We start from the raw sequence: 20,881 nt of genomic DNA, 5'->3' as shown, positions 1-20,881 counted from the left end.
TCATCCTGAAGCAAAGTTCTTAACCCGAGGTACTATTTCTGGGTTAGCAAAGTCTGTAACCTGAAGCATCTGTAACCTGAAGCATCTGTAACCCGAGGTACCACTGTAATAGCAATGGTGCCCACCAGAGAGACACCCAACCGAATGGGAGGGATGGGCACAGAAATGTGTATTTTGGATGAGGTCTCGTTTGTGACCACTGTGTGTTTCTTCGCCCCACCTGTCTTCTTCCCCTTGAACTTTGCTGCTTCTTTCTCAACGTCTTTCAGGGAGTCCCTGCCCCCCCCTCCCTGCTCCCCAAAGCCTAGTGCTCGATTTCGTTCCCAGACAGCAGCTCAGCCAATTGCTGCTCATCTCAAACACCTAATAGAGAGCCAGTGTGGTGTAGTGGTTAAGAGCTGTAGACTCGTAATCTGGGGAACCGGGTTCGCGTCTCCGCTCCTCCACATGCAACTGCTGGGTGGCCTTGGGCCAGTCACACTTCTCTGAAGTCTCTCTGCCTCACTCACCTTACAGAGTGTTTGTTGCGGGGGAGGAAGGGAAAGGAGAATGTTAGCCGCTTTGAGACTCCTTCGCGTAGTGATGAAGTGGAATATCAAATCCAAACTCTTCTAATAATGCCAGGGTTGCTGGGAACAATATATTTAAGCCACTGAATGCCTGAGCGAACAAGGATTTATTTTTTTCCATTTCTCCTGTTAATAATAAGGGTAATGGATAAGCATAGCTGCCTCTGGGTGGCTGAGCGCCTCAGAGGTACTACACTTTGCAGTGTGTCCAGCTGCCCTATAAGTAAATTAAATGTTTAAAGGGGGTGCAGGAGATCTGGGGCCCATTGCAAATAATCTGGAGCTCCCATAGCCACCACTCCTTAATAATGCCACTGGTGGAAGGATTTCCAACCCCCAGTTAAAAATGAAACTCTACTGAGAGGATAAACTCAAAGGATGCCTCGGAATCGACACATGGACGGGCTCTTCTTCAAGCGTCTCCTTTTAAAACAAGCCAAACTGGACTTGGATGCTCTCGCTGCCCTTGTAAGAGGTCGCAGCTGAAAGGAAGATGCCGTTTTTCACATCTGCTCTGTTGACAAGAAACCAAATGGGCCCTTTTGGACGGGCAGGAGGCTGTTTTGGCAGCTGCGGCCTTCGTTCTCCGACCCTTCTGAACTCAGGTGGGAAGGGTAGCCCAACGGCGCTTTTTGCTGGCTCAAGCCTATTAACCGAAAGTTATCCTTTCAGTTTGTGCTTTTCTCTATAGCATGCCATTTTTGAATGGGCAACCCGATCTGCTATCTCGCCTTGCCCTTGGCATAGCCGCCAACAATTTAGCAAGCTGCAATTTGTTTGTGTGAGCTCATCATCTTTAAAGAGCAGGCTGTTGGAGGCGTTGCGAGCGAGGCTGCAAGAGAAATGTAAAGGTTCGAGTGATGCTTTCGGCAGATTGGAATATACATAACGGTCTTAACTAGAGGAGTTTAGGCTCCAGAGTATCTATTGAAGTTAAGTGGTGGCAAACCCCCTTCATCGCTTCCTTGATTGCCCCATTCACAAAGACACTAGAGATAAGTGCTTACGTCAGCCCAATATTTACATCCTCCAAATTGTGGCCAATTCAACATAAAACTGGATACCTTCAACAGAGCTTCCAAATGGCTAAAGCAACTAAGAGTCTCTGACGATAATACAGTTGACCATTTTAACAACGAAACATGATTTTGTATTGCTTTCTTCTTTCCTTGGGGCAACATTTTTGTGACAGCTTCTTAGATTTCCAAACGTGCCTGGGGTCCAAAAAAAGGGGGGTGGGGGGCTTGGGTGTCCCAACCAAGGAAGAATGACAGATCAAGTTAATGCAGAAACGGCAAAATTAATGGGAAGAATAAGGAATCAAGAAGAAAGAATTTTCAACAAAAATTGTGGACTATCTTAAAAACTATTGTAAACAACTAAACACATTAGCAGGATTAATCTAAAACGAAGCAATTAAAAAGTTTATTTAAAAGGAAACTAGAGAGTAACTAAGTAAAAGGTGTAAAATGGGAGATGCCGTTTTGGAAAGGATTTTATATGAAACCACGGAAGGGGTTGGGAGTCAAACTGAGTATGTACTGATTTATGTGTGATTGTTGTCAAACTGAAAACTGAAAAATAAAATTTATTTTTTTAAAAAGGAAAAAAAAGGCTTGGGATCCCTGCTCTAAGGTAAGGCAATATTATTCTCCTACACATTGCCTATGAAGGGGAAAGCAAGACTGAGAAAGAGTGGAACCAGGGGCTTTATTTGTTTGTTTTATTTAGGAAATTTTTGTTCCCTCCTTTGTTATTCTCAGCAATAAAGTCAAAGTGTAGCATAGCCAGAATACACAAAAACAGAGGAAACCAATGCTCAAAAATAAATTTAATTTCATAAAACCAATCTCAACACTTAGGGCAGTATACAGCTATGTTTTGCTCAAGAGTAGACTCGTTGAAATGAATGAATGCAACTCATAAATTTCAATTTGTTTCCTCTTGGTAAAACTAAGCTGAACACCACCCTTAACAGGCTTGGGGGGGTGGGTGGATAAATAAGTTTGAAACGGATACTGAAACACTAATCCCGGCAGTAGCTTTCATAACAAAATAAGCAGAAGTAAAAGAATGCTTGTTTAATTATCTTTAACTTGATCCATAAAAGCAATGATGCTAAACTTTAGAAAGCATAATAGGAACCACATAATAGGAAGTGGTTACTGAGAGTGACCACTAGATGGAGGCAGATAGTTACTAATCTGATTTATGATATTCAACAGGGCACCTTCAATTTCTTTTTCAATCCTTTTTTCAATCCTACGACTGGACGGAAACGGGATCCATTCTGCAGTTATTTGGACTGGTGCAAATCAAATCTAAAGGCAGTGATCTTTTCATTTGTGGGTTGTAATACTGTAATACTCCTGAGAAATCTCTATGTGGGACAAGAAGCTACAGTTAGAACCGGATATGGAACAACTGACTGGTTCAAAATTGGGAAAGCAAGGCTGTATATTGTCTCCCTGCTTATTTAACTTATATGCAGAATTCATCATGCGAAAGGCTGGGCTGGATGAATCCCAAGCCGGAATTAAGATTGCCGGAAGAAATATCAACAACCTCAGATATGCAGATGACACAACCTTGATGGCAGAAAGTGAGGAGGAATTAAAGAACCTTTTAATGAGGGTGAAAGAGGAGAGCACAAAATATGGTCTGAAGCTCAACATCAAAAAAATGAATATCATGGCCACTGGGCCCATCACCTCCTGGCAAATAGAAGGGGAAGAAATGGAGGCAGTGAGAGATGTTACTTTCTTGGGCTCCGTGATCACCGCAGATGGTGACAGCAGTAAAAAAATTAAAATTAAAAGACGCCTGCTCCTTGGGAGAAAGGCGATGGCAAACCTAGACAGCATCTTAAAAAGCAGAGACATCACCTTACCAACAAAGGTCCGTATAGTTAAAGCTATGGTTTTCCCAGTAGTGATGTATGGAAGTGAGAGCTGGACCATCAAGAAGGCTGATCACTGAAGAATTGATGCTTTTGAATTATGGTGCTGGAGGAGACTCTTGAGAGTCCCATGGACTGCAAGAAGATCAAACCGATCCATTCTGAAGGAAATCAGCCCTGAGTGCTCACTGGAAGGACAGATCGTGAAGCTGAGGCTCCAATACTTTGGCCACCTCATGAGAAGAGAAGACTCCCTGGAAAAGACCCTGATGTTGGGAAAGATTGAAGGCACAAGGAGAAGGGGACGACAGAAGACGAGATGGTTGGACAGTGTTCTTGAAGCTACAAACATGAGTCTGACCAAACTGCGGGAGGCAGTGGAAGACAGAAGTGCCTGGCGTGCTCTGGTCCATGGGGTCACGAAGAGTCGGACACGACTAAACAACTAAACAACAACAATACCGTTGAGCAAAAGTGGTTGGGTGGTATAGGTCAGTCCGTAGAGCATGAGACTCGTAATCTCAGGGTTGTGGGTTTGAGCCCCATGTTGGGCAAAAAGATTCCTGCATTGCAGAGGGTTGGACTAGATGACCCTCGTGGTCCCTTCCAACTCCATGATTCTAGGATTCTGGGAAGCAGTGATTTATTGTAGTAGCTGTGTAAATGGGGGAGTGAGATTGGATGCATACAAAGAGTGTCCTTTATGTTGACTGGGTTTCTACATTTTGCTATCTTTAATGCTTTTAATGTACCATTGCGCCAGAAGCGGTTTAGTCGTGCTGGCCACATGACCCTGAAAGCTGTCTGTGGATGAACGCTGGCTCCCTCGGCCTGAAAGTGGAGATGAGCGCCGCAACCCCATAGTCGCCTTTGACTGGACTTAACCGTCCGGGAGTCCTTTACCTTTTTACCTTTACCTTACCCTCCCAAGCAGGAGAAAACAAGCTCGCTCCATCCTCCATGGGACAGCCCTTTAGATATTTGAAGGTGGCTATCCTGTCTCCTCTCACTCTCATTATATTGTATGTTGCGGGTGGCGCTGTGGGTTAAACCACAGAGCCTAGGCCTTGCCGATCAGAAGGTTGGCGGTTCAAATCCCTGCGATGGGGTGAGCTCCCGTTGCTCAGTCCCTGCTCCTGCCAACCTAGCAGTTCGAAAGCACGTCAAAGTGCAAGGAGATAAATAGGTGCCGCTAAGGTAAATGGCGTTTCCGTGCACTGCTCTGGTTCGCCAGAAGCGGCTTAGTCATGCTGGCCACATGACCCAGAAGCTGTATGCTGGCTCCTTCGGCCAATAAAGCAAGATGTGCACAGCGACCCCAGAGTTGGTCACGACTGGACCTAATGACCAGGGGTCCCCTTTACCTCTTTACCTTATCTTGCCCAAGGTAGCACTGGTTTTAGGGTGGATTAGCCTACACAGGGCTCCGAGCCAAAGGAGGGCATAATGATAATAATAATATTTATACAGGTACCTACTGAGAAGGTCCATCAGAAGGCAACTGTACCAAAAGGATTTTTTGTGAAAACAAGAAATATTTGCAGGGGGCACTAATTTTTAGTCCTTGTTCTAGGTGCCATGTTACCAAAGTCTACCCCTGCCCAAGGCAACCCAAAGCAATTTACAACCCTGAAACCCCCATAGATACATTAAAAGCAGGCTGGGGGGGGGAGGAATACATTAAAAACTTCCCACCCATTTCTAAAAGACATATACATATATATAAGCATCAATCTGTGTCGGAAGACAATGGAGGTGTGTATCTTCAGAGGTGAGGTCAAACTGTGTAAATTATGTTCTTAATATTGTACACTGTTCTGTGATCTTTGGACAAAGGGTGGTATATAAATAGAAATAATAATAATAATAATAATAATAATAATAATAATAATAATAATAATAGCTAGAGCAGAAGTTGGGCAACCAGACTGCACTTCTACATCAGACGTTATGAGGAACTCTCTATATAGGCCTATAAGAGGCATAGGCAAACTTGGCCCTCCAGATGTTTTGGGACTACAATTCCCATCATCCCTGACCACTGGTCCTGTTAGCTAGGGATGATGGGAGTTGTAGTCACAAAACAGGTGGAGGAGGGCAGATTTCGCCTATGCCTGGTGTTACCCCAGGAACCCTGGGCGGCTGTCAACAAATTAAAACACAGTATCAAGGTATCAAGTTACAAGGTTTCAAGGAGATTCCAACTAAACAAGAAGCTGACATTTTGGGAGGTCGGATAGTTACAATGGAATGGTCTAGGTGGGGGTGCACATTTTTATTGTTACTTATTTATGATTATTACTTTGTCAAAATAAAAAAAGTTTTTTTAAAAAAAAAAGTTGTTAGACAGTGGAAGAAACACCCTCGTGAGGTTGCGGACTCTCTTTCCTTGGAGATTTAGAAGCAGAGGTCGGGTGTCCATCTGTTCTGGATGCTTGCGTTCGAGATTCCTGCATCGCAGGGGGTGGACTAGATAACTCTGGGTGCTCCTCTTCCAACTCTACAATTCGATCGTTCTACGATTGTCCAGGCTTTCAGCCTTTTCGCAGCTGCCGGGGGTCGAGCCTGCGACGCCGTGGTTGCTCTACCCAGAAGACCGGTGGGCTTTCCCCCAGTTTCACCCCTGCGCGCGCGCCCAAACCGGGAATTTCCTCTCCCTTCCCGTGACGACAGCAAGAGCTTGCAGGCGTCACGTGAGCGCGGTGGGGAGAAAGTACACTTCGGCGTGTAAAGCTGCAGGAAGCCTCCTCTCTCCCTAACACGCTTTCCAAGAAAAACCCAAGAAATAAAACCCCCCAAAATGCCCGCTTTCAACCTCTCCAAAGAAGCAGTCGTCGGGACTGCAGCGCTGGGGGTGGTTGCTGTTGCTGGATTCCTAATAGGTAAGATCCTGAGACTAAGATCCCTTTGTCCTCTGAGTCCGCCTTGGAAGCAGGATCCGCGTGGGCGCCGCCCTGTTGCGCGTTCGCCTGAGGCTCCACGGCTTGTTGCGCGCGTGACCCGGGCGTGGGTGGAGTCGTGGGTGGGCTGGGTGGCAGGAGGGGCAACCCAAACCCTAATGAGCTCATGGGTTTAGGGTTGGGGCAAGCCCCAGTCTCCCTTTAACAAGACAAACTGAGGATGCTGACACTATGTGACACTCAAAAAATAAAAAAAAATAAAAGGTAAAGGACCCCTGGATGGTTAAGTCTAGTCAAAGGTGACTATGGGGTATGGCGCTCATCTCGCTTTCAGGCCGAAGGAGCCAGCATTTGTCCACAGACAGCTTTCCAGGTCATGTGGCCAGCATGACTAAACCACTTCTGGCGCAACAGGACACCGTGACGGAAACCAGAGCGCATGGAAACGCCATTTACCTTCCCGCCCCAGCGGTACCTATTTATCTACTTGCACTGGCATGCTTTCTTTTTTAAAAATGGATTTTTATTAAAGATTTTCTTGGTTTACAAATGTATGTGCAATCTCTCTTTTTTCAAGTAACAGGTTTTACAGATCAGTTTCATTTGTTGAGACATTAGGAAGAAAGGGGGGAAAGAGGTGGAGGGGGGAAAGGTGAGTGGGGGTGGGGTCGGGTGGCGATGTTTCTATTTTACTTAATAAATGTGGGGTTTTGTGTTAGGGTCGCTTGTGCAGGTTCTCTGCTGTTCACTTGTGTTCCTTTGTGGTGAGAGAGGTTGGGGTTGGCCTAGGGTGCGGCTGTTTGTTTGTTTGTGATTGGCTATGGTGATTTTTGTTTTCATGTGTGAGTGGGGTGGCTGGATGTTTTGGATCAGGTTAGCCATATTGATTTGTATGTTGTCGGTGGATTTTTGTCGTCGTCTTGTTGGGCTGTGTGTGTGATAAAGGGGAGCCATACCGGGGCGAAGGCCTCTTCTTCTATTTGTCCCCGTGTCAGTTTCAGTTTATTGGTTAATTTTTCTAGTAAGGCTGTTTCCCATACAATTTGGTACCCGGTCCATGCTTACTCCTGACAGGTCTCTCCAGTGTCTGGTTATGATGTTCACTGGCATGCTTTCAAACTGCCAGGTTAGCAGGAGCTGGGACAGAGCAACGGGAGCTCACCCAATCACAGGGATTTGAACCACCGATCTTCTGACTGGCAAGTCCAAGAGGCTCAGTGGTTTTAGACCACAGCGCCACCCACATCCCTTGTATTCTCGAACGAATGTTTTTCGGAAGCCGAACGTCTGACGCAACTTCCAATTGAGTGCAGGAAGCTCCTGCAGCCAATTAGAAGACATGCCTTGGTTTTCAAATGGTTTGGGGAGTTGAACGGACTCCTGGAACAGATTAAGTTCGAGAACCAAGGTACCACTGTATAGTGTAACAGCCCCCCTGTTCAAGGCTGGGTGGAGCCTGGGAGAAGGACATCATAGTAGAGTTTCACTGTAGTGCTATGGTGCTCTGTTCCATTTGGGGGGCTGTGGAAAATTCACATTGCGGCAATCTGCATGCTCCCTGCATGTGATGCCTTTCTATAGGGAAGAGGGTGGGGCACAGCCTTGATCTCTACTGCCCCTGTCTTAGGGCTCTTGTGCTTTGATGTACACACTGAGTTTGGGATGCGCTTTACCATTAACTTCCATGAAGAAGACAGACCAGTAAATGGGCAGATCTGCTTCCACCATTGAAGTGAACGGGGGAACCTTAAGTGCAAGGGAGCGATGTGTGCATGCAGCCACACCAGAAATCTTTGGAAGCTTACAGGTTTGTATGCTTGTCTTATTTCTTTCCCAAAAGGCAGACGATATTCAGTCCTTCCCTTTGGAACTCCCAAAAGCCGTTTCCAAGGGAAAAACAGCCCGTTACTCCAGTACGTACTGGATCACTCCTTGAGGGAGCACCTGGCTTTGAAGAAGCTAAGATTGGTAAGTATGTCTTTCTACTGGGTCTATCTTCCCGACTTCAGCTCTCACATAAGTGCTCTGTTCAAAGTCCACTTAGGAACTTGCTCATGCCCAGAACTGGGTTTTGTCTTCTCCATGAGATGATAAGGATAGACATCCCAGAAAAAATATATGGTTGTTTATTCTTCAATGGTTTCGTTTCGCATCAGAACCGTGTTGTCTCAAGGAAAAGGTATATGGGGCCCACAGTGAAACCCACAAGCTCCGCCCCATGTTTCTGTGCTGTTTTCACCAGATAATTTCCATATAGCCTTCTAAAAAACCATAGAATATCAGTAAAGACCAGGACCCACCTTTCCCCCTGTAAATGTGGCCATGCTGGGTTTCATTGCAAGTGGAGGCGCACGGTGGCTGATTCAAGACAAGAGAGAGAGGTGTTCAGTTTGGTTTCTCCCCAACCTGCTAGTCTTGTTTATGGAGGAATTTAGCTTTTGCTTTCCTGAGAGAACTTTGCATCATGTGAACACCAGGCTGTGTTCCTCTGAAGTGGTACTGCTAAGCCGCAGGGAGAAGTAGGCCGTATCGTGGCATGGACTCTCCTTTCCCCTTGCCGCTGTGAACTCAATTCTAAATACCCTTGCAATTCTAAATAGCCCTATTTAATGCAACAAGAGTGCCTGGCGTGCTCTGGTCCATGGGGTCACGAAGAGTCGGACACGACTAAACGACTAAACAACAACAAATGCAGCAAGGCTGACCTATAGGTACTTTCTAGGAGCTTGCGACAGCTGAACCTCTCATTGTAGTGAATATTAATTCACGTAACCACTGGCGGAGGAAGAGGGGTGCGGGGGGGCGCACCGCCCCCGGCAGTGCGATCCCGGTGGGGCGTCATTGCGGCTGCCCCCGAGTCCGTGCTAGGTGTGCTATGCCCCCAGGGTGCCCTGCCCTGCTCTCCGCCCCCTGGTGCCGGAGCATGAAGCTCCGCCAATGCACATAACAGTTTTGAAAATGTGTATCCCTGTGTTACCTTTCTGTTCAGTCGTGGATCAATAGTTTCCCCGCTCCCCTGCTATTCAGTGTATAGCCTTTACAATTATTATTGTGATGATTATTAGTATTATTCGTCAAAGTTATCTGTTGCTTTTTCTTTGCTAAAGGCAACAGCCAAAGACTTTATGCAGAAGCAGGGCTTTTTTTCAGCTGGAACTTGCCCAAACTCAGGTGGCCGCCATTGCCATTCTAAGAGAACAGGGGTAGCATTCACGGAGAGTTCTGGCACCTCTTTTTCTAGAAAAAAAAATAGCACTGTGCAGAAGGTTATTGTCATTTCTCTGGTCATGCAAATGGAGAAATCAGCCAAAGGCAAATTGTGTTCGAATGCACAAATAGCCCCCACCCCCCATAATAACTTGTAGCACTGGTTACTGATCAGTAAGTTAGCAACTTGTAATAAGCAGATGTTCTTTTCTAGGTTACTTGGAACCTTCCCAATAAAAATATGATGGTGTCTATTGACGAGGCCCAGCTTTTGGCCAACCTGGCGAGGCTGATCAAAGCAAAGAAGGTCATTGAAGTAGGTAAGTCATTCTGTTTATGCAGGGATGGCTCCAGAATGGTCTGTAGGCTGAATTGCAGGATCCGTGGGTCATGTGGCTGTTGCCTGCTAATCACATCTGGAAGAGAAGTGACCTTATGTCCACTGGAAGTCTGGCATCCAGTCACTTTCTTTCTTTTTTAAAAAAAAATTCCTTGAATTTTTTTTTTAAATCCACATAAAACTTTCAGTGCATTAGAGAGAGAGTGTCAACATCCCATCCTATTTTCCATGACGTTTTTCTTATCTCCCCTGTGCTGCATCCTGTCTTCCCTCTTTTTTAACATACAGTGGTACCTCAGGTTACATACGCTTCAGGTTACATACACTTCAGGTTACAGACTCTGCTAACCCAGAAATAGTGTTTCAGGTTAAGAACTTTGTTTCAGGATGAGAACAGAAATTGTGCTCTGTTGGCGTGGCTGCAGGGGGAAGCCCCATTAGCTAAAGTGGTGCTTCAGGTTAAGAACAGTTTCAGGTTAAGATCAGACATTCAGAACGAATTGAGTACTTAACCTGAGGTACCACTGTAGTCATAACACAATAATCTTTCATTCTTTCTGTTGCTCATAGTTTGAAACCTGCTGGCGGGTTCTTCATGCTATAGTGTTTCTTCAAATAATCTGAAAAAGGTTTCCATTCGTCAAAATAAAAAATACCAGTCATCATTAGAGTCTCGTATTTTAGATGTTAGCTTGGCTGATTCAACATAGCCCGTTACTTTGCTTAGCATCCAACCACTATCTAGTTTCTGTTCTTTGGCCTGTACATTTGGCTTGACTCTAAAGATCCCTGTGTTCTTTTCAGGCTGTGGACTGAGGCAGAGGAACAAATATTCCCAATTCTGCAACAAACGTTTGTTCTTTGAGAATTTCTGAGACTTTCTCAGCATTCAATACCTTAAAACGTTGCATTGGTTTCTCCAAAGAACACTGTCTCCTGCCTGAACCCTGTCTGAATTATCCTAGCTTCTTTGAGCTGAGCTGGCCAGGGGAATGTTGAATGGAAGCCTAGCATTGAACAGGCTGCAACCTCTTAGGCCAACCATTCTGAGAAGTTTTATTTTTCCAGGAAGTGGCTTCCGAACTGCGCTGCGTCCCAGACCGTATTGTAGTCCCAAATTTGCCACAGCTCCTGCAAATATACATTGGCTGTGGTTAGATTGCTCTGAGCATTGTGAAGTCGCAAGGGCAAACACTATAAATAAGTAAGCATTGAATAATTGCATTTCAGGGCTTAATCCACGGTCAAGAGGGCCATTCTGAGCTGCTTACAGGAAGGGCATGGCAGGGCCAATTGAGAGACAAGCAAAGTCTCACGGGCTGCATGGGTGGAAAAAACACTTGGCACGCAAGTTTCAGTTGGGCCGCCTCTGCCACCATCTCCGCTTCTGCATTAGTTACTAGATACTGCGACATAATTCGGGGTGGGGCAGAGAAGAGCAATTTGTGGGTTTTGCAGAGACATCCCAAGCATCCATGCAGGATTGGTCATTGGGAAAAGGACCAAGAGATTTGTGGAGCCTGCTCCCCCCCCCCCCCTGTAGCTGTCTCATGACGCAATGGCATTCTCCAAATAGAACATGAAAATATTCAAAACCCTACCAGAGAAGAATGACAAATCAAGTTGATGGATTATGCCGAAATGGCCAAAATGATCAGAAGAATCAGAAATCGGGAAGACCAAAAATTTAATAAGGAATGGGGAAATTTTACAATTTATCTTAAAAACCATTGTAAACAGTTAAAATTGTTAGTAGGATTGGAATAACCCACCCAAGAGGCCAGGATATTATTTTTAATATTTTTCTCTCTCTGAAAACAAGTACTGAAGACATCCACAGTCTCTCATGCCTGGATGAAGTTGTGTTAACATACCAGTTAATGGGATCTAGAACTCGTGGAACTCTCTGTGTCGCAGAAATAGGAACCAGGCTCCGACAACTGCCCGTAATTCCTGGTGTGTTTCAGGTGTCTTTACAGGGTACAATGCCTTAAACATTGCTCTGGTCATACCTGAGGATGGCAGAGTCGTCGCCTGCGATATAAGCGAAGATTATGCCAATATCGGAAAGCCAGTGTGGAAAGAGGTAAATGAGCTGCGCCGGCACACCTGGGGATTGAGAGACCTGAGAACTGGAGCTAAGCAATATATTACATGGGAGATCTGGCATTTCAGGCATTGGGTGTCTTAGTTTTTAACTCTGAATCAAATGCAGGGAAGTACGGGTTTGGTTGGTGCAGCTGGGCTTAAAAGGGTATATCAACCTCTCCCCTTGAATCTGTTTCCTTCTAAATCAGTGGTTTCCAGCCTTTTTTTTTTTTTTTGGCCATGCCCCATCTAAGCATCTCTAAAATCCTGATTCCACCCCCACCTCCGTGACATATAATTCTTATTATGGATAAATCACAAATTTCCTGAGGTATCTGAATTCCTGCTGATCACCAGTGCTCAGAGCAGGGGGAAATTCCCCAACTGTTGACTGAGTGCTCCCAGAGCACTACTCCCCCTGAATGCGCCCAGTGTATTTTCTGTTTAGATAACCTTTTCTGTTTAGATAACCTCTCCATTGCCACCAGCTGACTGCCGTGTACATGCCAATTTTAATTTTAAAAATGTTTACGTCACAAAATATATTTATATACCGTATATGAGGCCCCAAGAACCATAAGAAATGCAAAAAAAATCACTGCTAATAACTCATTCTCAAATTGCCCCCCTTAAAAATCAAATTGCCTCCCTGTGGGGCATGTGCCCCACGTTGGGAACCACAGAGCTAAATCTTCTCCTCCCTGCCCCCCCCCCCCGGCAAGCTGCTATTGGCTCTGTAGATACAACTGCAGATGTGTTATTTGGCACTTACTCAGGTAACTGCTTGGGAAATAATGTTGCAGCCACTCCCTAGCAATAATGGCTACATTACCAGTAACTGATGCTGGCACCATTAGCGTCCCGCAAGGTACAGAATGTCTGCGGCCACCATTTTACAAATGCAAAAGCGTCCTTATGCTCCATAAGTGATGCCACTGTGACGCATTGGTTTAAAATCTTTGCTCTAGCTAATAAAGGTAAAGGACCCTTGGACCGTTAAGTCCACTCAAAGGCAACTATGGGGTTGCGGCACTCATCTCGCTTTCAGGCCAAGGGAGCCGGCATCATAGACAGCTTTCCGGGTCATGTGGCCAGCATGACTACACTGCTTCTGGTGCAACGAGACACTGCGACAGAAACCAGAGCGTACGGAAATGCTGTTTACCTTCCCACTGCAGCAGTATCTATTTATCTACTTGCACGGGCATGCTTTCAAACTGCTAGGTTGGCAGGAGCTGGGACAGAGCAACAGGAGCTCACTCCACTGCAGGGATTCGAACCGCCGACTTTCTGATCGGCTATCCCAAGAGGCTCAGTGGTTTAGACCACAGCGCCACCCGCGTCCAAATGTTGCATTCCATCTTAGGGCATTGGACACGATCTTGCCAGATGTCAAATCTTGTTTTAAATCCTTCCTCTTCAATGGAAGAGATTGAAACATATGCTTGATGCTTTTCTTGAAATATGAGGACTTTCTCCCCTTTTCTGCACGTACATAGTGCAATATTTTTTATCTGAAACAGGTTCTCACCCACTGCCAAGTGTATCCACGGCATATGGTTGCATCAGAGGAGTTAGTGGTTTCTTCCTCCTCCTCCTCCAATAATTAAATAAGTAGAAATTAAAAAGCAAAGACAAAAGGGTGTGCCATTTCCTTGCCCAGTCATGCCCCACAAATTTTCTGCTTTTTTTGTAAGGGGAAATGTGGATATGACTTATATCAACTATCAGCCAACTGGCTTCCATTTGGCAGCCTTCTCTGTGTTTTCACGTTCAGCCCTGAAACAAAGTGATTTCAGAATTTTTGACTTTGGCGGTTTGCCTAAGATGGCTGGAGAAAGGACCGAGGAGGTGATGGTTTGTAGCTTCCAGCTAAGCCACAGCTGAACCACTCAGCTTTTATTTCCACCACCTCTCTGTTTTTCCTCTCAACTCTGATTTCCCAAATTCAGGGATTTAATATATGCCGTAAACAACCACCCACCTGGTCAGTTGTGGCAAAAAGGAAACTTTGCAGAAGTTGGGGTTTTTAGGCCACAAACGATGTATATAGGTGGCGCATAAAGCTTGCTTTGTGTTAGTAACACGTGTGGAGAGCGGTTTAATGTTCCACGTAATCTTCCCAGCACTCCAATTCACAGACCAGATGAAGACCTCTTAACCTTGGCCTTCAAGCAGAGCAAATGATATCCAATGAAATGGATAAATTACATATGAAAAGACATTGATTTTGTCAGGCCTTCTGTCTCAAAATCACCTATAGTACAGTCGTACCTTGGATCCCGAATGCTCTGGAACTCGGAACGTTTTGGCTCCCAAACGCCTCAAACCCGGAAGTCGTTGTTCCAGTTTGTGAATGTTCTTTTGGAACCCAAACATCTGATGGGACTTCCGTGGCTTCTGATTGGCTGCAAGAGCTTCCTGCAGCCAATCAGAAGCCACGATTTGGTTTTCAAACGTTTTGGAAGTTAAACTGACTTCTGGAACGGATTCTGTTTGACTTCCAATGTACAACTGTATGCCTTTCCTAGGAAATAACCTTTTACCCCTCTCTCACTTCAGGCAAGAGTGGATCACAAAATTGATCTCAGGATAAAGCCGGCCATCCAAACACTAGGTATGTCAATAATGCCTGGAAATTATAGAATGTGCAGCTGAATTGTGACATGTCATATTGGTTGAGAAGAGTAGATAACAAAATGGGTTTACCAGTTTAGTGGTGTGTCAGGAGAGTGGCTTAAAAAGTGTTGTTTTTTCATAAAGGATGGTTTGTTTTTTGGTAGGCCCCTCACCTCTGAAATGTCAACTTACACAAAATCAAACTCCTATGAATATTATGGCACAGCGCTATTGTAGATTAGGCACTGCTAATTTCTGCTAATTTCACTGAAATCGAACAGTCCTACGGATGTTTCCTATTTGAAATGAAATCGTCCTTTTTTTTAATGTCTAGATGAACTTCTGGCAAATGGCGAAGCTGGGACATTTGACTTTGCTTTCATAGATGCTAACAAAGATGGCTACAACGATTACTATGAAAGATGCTTACAGCTCGTGAGAAAAGGAGGAATAATAGCAATTGATAATGTAAGCACAGCATGCTTCCTCAAGAAAGTCTCGTGGCAAATTAAAAGTTCTTAACAAATTCATTGGAGCATAGGTATTGGTGGAGCCTGTTTGACAATCAAATACTAAATCATTTCAAAGAATTCCAACAGATAATTTGATTATATGAACACTATAGAATCATTGAATTGTAGAGTTTTCGAAGGGGGCACCCAGAGTCATCTAGTCCAACCCCCTGTGATGCAGGAACCTCAGCTAAAGCATCCATGACAAGAGGGCCTTCCATCCTCTGCTTAGAAACCACCAAGGAAGAAGAGTCCACAAACTTGTTGAAGTCTTCTCAATTGTCAAAACAGCTCTTAATGTCAGAAAGCTCTTCCGGGTGTTTAGTCAAAATTTCCTTTCTTGTAATTTGAAGCCATTGTTACAGGCCCTACTCTCCAGAGCAGGAGTAAGCTAGCTTGTTCCATCTTCCATGTAACAGCCCTTTAGATACCATATTTTTCGCTCTATAGGGTGCACCGGACTTTAGGGCGTACCTAGGTTTTTTTTGGGGGGGGGGGAGAATAAAGAAAAAAAATTCATTTTTAGCCACGGGGCTGGGGTGGGGGAATCCCGAGCTTCCCCCGACCCCAGCCCCCAGAACAGGTCCAGGAGTGGCGGCAAGGTTGTGTGCAGCCTTGCCGCTGCTCCCGGAGCTTGCGGGCGGGGGGAGCGCTCCGAAGGTTTGCGGATAGCTGCCTGAAGCCCGGGGAGTTGCCACTGTGCTCCCTGGGCTTCAGGCTGCAGGCTTGTATCCGCAAGCCTTCGGAGCCCGGCGGGAACTCCCGCTGGGCTCCAAAGGCTTGCGGATAGCTGCCTGAAGCCTGGGGTGTGCAGCGCTGCGCTTCCCAGGTTTCGGGCTGCAGGCTCCTATCCGAAAGCCTTCAGAGCCCAGCAGGCACTCCTGCCACGCTCTGAAGGCTTGCGGATAGCTTCCTGAAGCCTGGAGAGCAAGAGGGGTCAGTGCGCACCGACCCCTCTTGCTCTCCAGGCTTCAGCGAAAGCCTGCATTCGTTCCATAGGACGCACACACATTTCCCCTTCATTTTTGGAAAAGTGTGTCCTATAGAGCGAGAAATACGGTATTTGGAGATGGCTATCATATCTTTTCTCAGTTTCCTCTTCACCAAGCTGGAACATTCCCAATTCCTTCACCCGTTCCTCATAAGGCTTGGCTTCCAGACCCTTCATCACCTTGGTCGCCCTCCTCTGCACACGTTCCATCTTGTCAATATTCTTACATTGTGGTGCCCAGAACTAGACACATTATTCCAGGTATGGCCGGGCTCCAGGTGTGGCAGAGTAGAGCAGGATTTCGACTTCCCTTGACCTGGACACTCGACTTTTGTTGATGCATAGCGTCAAGATCAAGGGAAGTCAGAAGCCACTACTTTATTTTTGGGTGACAGCTTTAAACTGATAGGCCCTTAGTCACATGAGTATGTTTTACGGGGGAAATACTGGCGGTGGTGGACAGAGGGCACATATTATGCCTTTACTAACAGGAAGGAAAGGAGGAGAATGGGGAAAGCATTTGGAACTTTGTTGGGAAGGGAATTATCTCTTGTATCTTAAAAAAAAATCTGTTACTATTAGTCAATTTTGTACTGGGGGAAAAAGACTAAAAGTACAGTCCCTTATTTGGGAGTAAGACTGCTTGACTCAACTTATGAGCAAAGATTGAAATATAGAGGGCCTTCTCAGTAGTGGCGCCCGCCCTGTGGAACGCCCTCCCATCAGATGTCAAGGAAATAAACAACTATCTGACTTTTAGAAGACATCTGATGGCAGCCCTGTTCAGGGAAGTTTTTAATGTTTGATGTTTTATCATGTTTTAATATTCTGTTGGGAGCCACCCAGAGTGGCTGGGGAAACCCAGTCTGATAGGTGGGATATAAATATATTGTCGTTGTCGTCATTAGATGGCTTAAATCTCATTTTCAGAGCTACAGACTACACTTTTTAAGGAGTATTTTGGGAAAGGGGATGTTTGTTTCAAATCTGGTGGTACATTGGTCAGACTCCAATGTCATGCCCTAGGCACATATGGAAATAAATATAGATGATATAGAATGAAATATATGCAAATATAAGGATAAAAGGTACGCTGTGCTGTGTTTTTCTTGTAAAAATAAGTATACATTTTCTCTCCCCTCCCCTCCCCACCCTTTCTAATAGGTTTTGTGGTCGGGGAGAGTCCTTAAGCCAGCCAAAGATGATCTGGATGGCCAGCACCTCCATCAGTTGAATGAGAAGATCTTCCGTGATCCGCGAGTAAATATTAGCATGCTCACCATTGGAGACGGGGTGACGTTGGCATTTAAGCTGTAGAAGAGAAGCCCAGATGCTGTAGATGGGCTGGGCCCTCTAATCATGGGAACATTGAAGATGAAATGATGTATATTTTTGAACTTGTCTCAATAAAATAGCCTAGACTTGAAATCAGCAACTGACATAGACAAGTTCCTTCTTTTCTCTATCGCTGAAAATCATGGAGGGTGCAGGAAAACTGTATTTTGCATGTTCTCAGTGGGGGGGGGGACCAAAAACTCTTATTTTCACATGCAAAATCATACAATGAAAATAAGCTTCAAAATACCCAAGGTGTTTCCAGGACACATTGGACACCAGTTGCTTAAACGAGAAATTCATGTTGGGAGGTGGATAAACTGCTTCGGTCTTCGTATGGTTGAAAGCTCCTCAGCATAGAAAATTGCATGTTGGGGAGGGGTTCTAGACTAGTCTCCCCAGTATGATGTTGTCATTGTTGTTGTTGTTGTTGTTGATTTGGTTCTTCAACTTAAAATTTTACAGAGATATATCAAACATAAATCATAAAAACAAGATTCCAAGGAATCTCCTGGACTTCCATCCTATTATTATTCATTTCCTCCCACATCTTTTATGTTAATGCTTCCATTATATCCAGAATCAACCTTAAACTACAAGTTTTTAAGATAAATTATAAAATTTTCCCATTTTTTTGGTCTTCCTGGTTTCTAACTCTTCCAGTCATTTTAGCCATTTCAGCATAGTCCATCTGCCATTCTTCTCTTCTTTATCTTCTTTCCATTTCTGGACCAGTAGCAATCGTGCAGCTGTGGGTCGCATATGTAAATAGACTTTTCTGCTCCTTTTGGATTTCGGCACCTCACGTGTTATTTTCTTTGTGCGGTGGATTTTATATACATAAGATTGACCATGGTTTACTGCATTCACAAGCAAACCACTCCTTCACTGCCCTCCTCCTGGCTCACCAAAGAGGAAACAAACCAGGCTTTGTGCCTTAGTGGTGTGTCTCAACTAGCTTCTCTCCAACGTTGTCCATGGCTGAAGACCCACAGTGATCCCCAACATGCACTTGGCAGGCTGCCTCACAGACAGCAGACGTACCCTCACCCATGGACAGCATTGGGATAAAAGGTAAAGGTAAAGGACCCCTGGATGGTTAAGTCCAATCAAACGCAACTATGGCGTTGCGGCGCTCATCTCGCTTTCAGGCCGAGGGAGCTAGCATTTGTCCACAGATAGCTTTCCGGGTCATGTGGCCAGCATGACTAAACCGCTTCTGCCGCAACAGGACACTGTGATGAGTGCCAGAGCGCATGGAAACGCCATTTACCTTCTCGCTGCACCTGTACCTATTAATTTATTTGCATTGGTGTGCTTTCGAACTGCTAGGTTGGCAGGAGCTGGGACAGAGCAACGGGAGCTCACTCCGACGCGGGGATTCAAACTGCTGACCTTCCGATCGGCAAGCCCAAGAGGCTCAGTGGTTTAGACCACAGCACCACCAGTGTGGGGCCACTTCTCTCCTACAATGATCCTTGCTTGTCTTCTACGTTAAAGACGTAGAGAGAGCATGTTCATGAAAGCTGCCTCTTTTCTGATCCCGTAGCTGCCATTAGGAAAGACCCGCAATGCCCGGCTAGGCCACCAATCGATGAACCATCTGTAAACTTGCTGCAAAAGTTAAGAAGGAAACAGGGTGGGACTGAATACTGAGAATATATTACGCCGCCTCCCATTTCCTCAAAGCGTGGGTGAACCTTGAGCAACTTGTCCTGGGTTGTCTTGCATTCATGACTGCTAAATATTCCTTGATTCTTTCTTTGATGCTAACAGCATTTTAATCTGCAATCCATACCAACCCACTCCAGATATCATGGTTGTGAGTCAGCCTGAGAAGTTTCAGGAAAGCTGTGGCAGGCATGTTTGGATATGTTTTCTGCCGACTCTTCACCAGTAATATAATCACACTTCTCCATCATGAAGGCTTTACGTCTACCTACTCTAGGAACTTGTGTGTGTGTGTGTGTGTGTGTGTGTGTGTGTGTGTGGAATTTGATCTATGCTGCAAAACCTATTTTGGAGGTGCAAAAACATGGAACTCTCTTGTGCATTCTTCCCTGCCTCTTCTCAAACAGTGGTGTGTCGTCCCCATCGCCCCCATCTGTGTTGGCAGCAGGAGAGAGAGCTCAACCCTGGTAGATAAGTTGAATTGTTTCAGTGCCCAAGAAGAAGTCCCAGTGAGAGAAGAATGGCTACAGAAATTAATGGACCATGCAGAAGTGGCAAAACATGTCAGAAGAATAAGAAATCAAGACAGCAAGCAAATGTGTCTCCCTGGGGCTGGGGGGGAACCCGGGCTTCCCCTACTGCCAGCCCCACAAACTCAGGGAGCATCCGCTGCTCCCCAAGCTGTTTTGGGGGGGCTGGGGGGACCCAGGCTTCCCTCACCAGCCCCTACAAGCTCCTGAGCAGCTCTGGGATAGCCCGCGAAGCCTCTGCAGGGCAGCGGGGAGCCTTCATCCCGCTGCCTGGGGAGGCTTCGTGAGGCTATCCCTGGCTTTTGCGGGAGGTGGGGGAAGCGACAGAGCTGTGCAGAGTGTGTGTGTGGCTCTTGGGGGCTTTTCCCCAAGGAGGGAGAAGGGCAGCCCGTCACTGAGGGGCTGTCCTTCTCCCCCCTCAGGGAAAAGCCGCAAGCGCTGCACACACGCTCCACGTGGCTCATGAAAGGGAGCGCTGAGCAGAGCCTGGGATGTATTCAGGCTCTGCTCAGCGCTCCCTTTAAATAATTCTTTTTTCTTGAATTGCCCCCCCAAAAAATAGGTGCGCCTTACGGAGCGAAAAATATGGTAGTGTGTCCGTGGCAAGCTAACTTAGGAAACCCAGGAAATTTGGGGCAGCGAGGGTGGGAGAAGAGTTTGCAACACTCTGCAGCTGCCTCACACTGTGAGCACTGTCAGCGCTGTAGGGTAACCAGTTGAAAAGAGAGGACAGGTTTCTTGAAGCTTCGATATTTGCGTAGAAGAGGGAATTGGCAAGTTTGGGCAAGAGGGGGCCATTCCAGCGCACGGTGTTGCCGCTTGTCTGCCCCGGGGCAGAGAAGTTGATCACCAAGTCCCCCTTTCTTACCAAGTTTGACCCTGCTGACGTGAGAAAGGCACCATCGATGCACAAGCATGGCTGTCACACAGTGACCCTTTGCAGCTTCTCACAGCCTGTCATCTACTGCATTAATATAATAATACAATAAGAGTAACTTCTATAAAGCAGGGCTTCAGAAAGAAGGGACTCAGCTAGACTGCTAAAGAAAAAGTGATTTATGTGTGTTGTATGTGCGATATAAGGGGCGCTGTGGGTTAAAGCACAGAGCCTAGGACTTGCCGATCAGAAGGTCGGCAGTTCGAATCCCCGCAACGGGGTGAGCTCCCGTTGCTCGGTCCCTGCTCCTGCCAACCTAGCAGTTCGAAAGCACCTCAAAGTG

At 45.9% G+C, this 20,881-nt stretch overlaps 1 protein-coding gene across 1 annotated transcript; it reads left to right on the top strand.

Annotated features, from left to right (window-relative positions):
- Nucleotides 1–6,151: 6,151 nt before the first annotated feature.
- On the top strand, nt 6,152–17,556 carry COMTD1 (catechol-O-methyltransferase domain containing 1). Its single transcript, XM_083738538.1, has 7 exons — nt 6,152–6,350; nt 8,209–8,336; nt 9,790–9,895; nt 11,883–12,001; nt 14,566–14,620; nt 14,957–15,090; nt 17,290–17,556. The coding sequence occupies exons 1-7, from the start codon at nt 6,269–6,271 to the stop codon at nt 17,440–17,442; spliced, it is 777 nt and encodes a 258-aa protein (XP_083594664.1). The 5' UTR covers nt 6,152–6,268; the 3' UTR covers nt 17,443–17,556.
- Nucleotides 17,557–20,881: the final 3,325 nt, after the last annotated feature.

This window comes from Podarcis gaigeae (genome assembly GCF_964106915.1).
Source record: "Podarcis gaigeae genome assembly, chromosome: 5".
NCBI lineage: Eukaryota > Metazoa > Chordata > Lepidosauria > Squamata > Lacertidae > Podarcis > Podarcis gaigeae.
Note: the sequence above shows the minus strand (reverse complement) of the source record. Positions and strands in the feature narration are given on the sequence as shown.

Excerpts from the sequence above, each read along its gene's own strand:
- COMTD1 (XM_083738538.1), top strand. The coding sequence starts at position 6,269 with ATGCCCGCTTTCAACCTCTCCAAAGAAGCAGTCGTCGGGACTGCAGCG. Across the intron at positions 8,337-9,789 it reads CTTTGAAGAAGCTAAGATTG|GTTACTTGGAACCTTCCCAA; the intron begins GTAAGTATGTCT and ends GTTCTTTTCTAG. Across the intron at positions 9,896-11,882 it reads AAAGAAGGTCATTGAAGTAG|GTGTCTTTACAGGGTACAAT; the intron begins GTAAGTCATTCT and ends GGTGTGTTTCAG.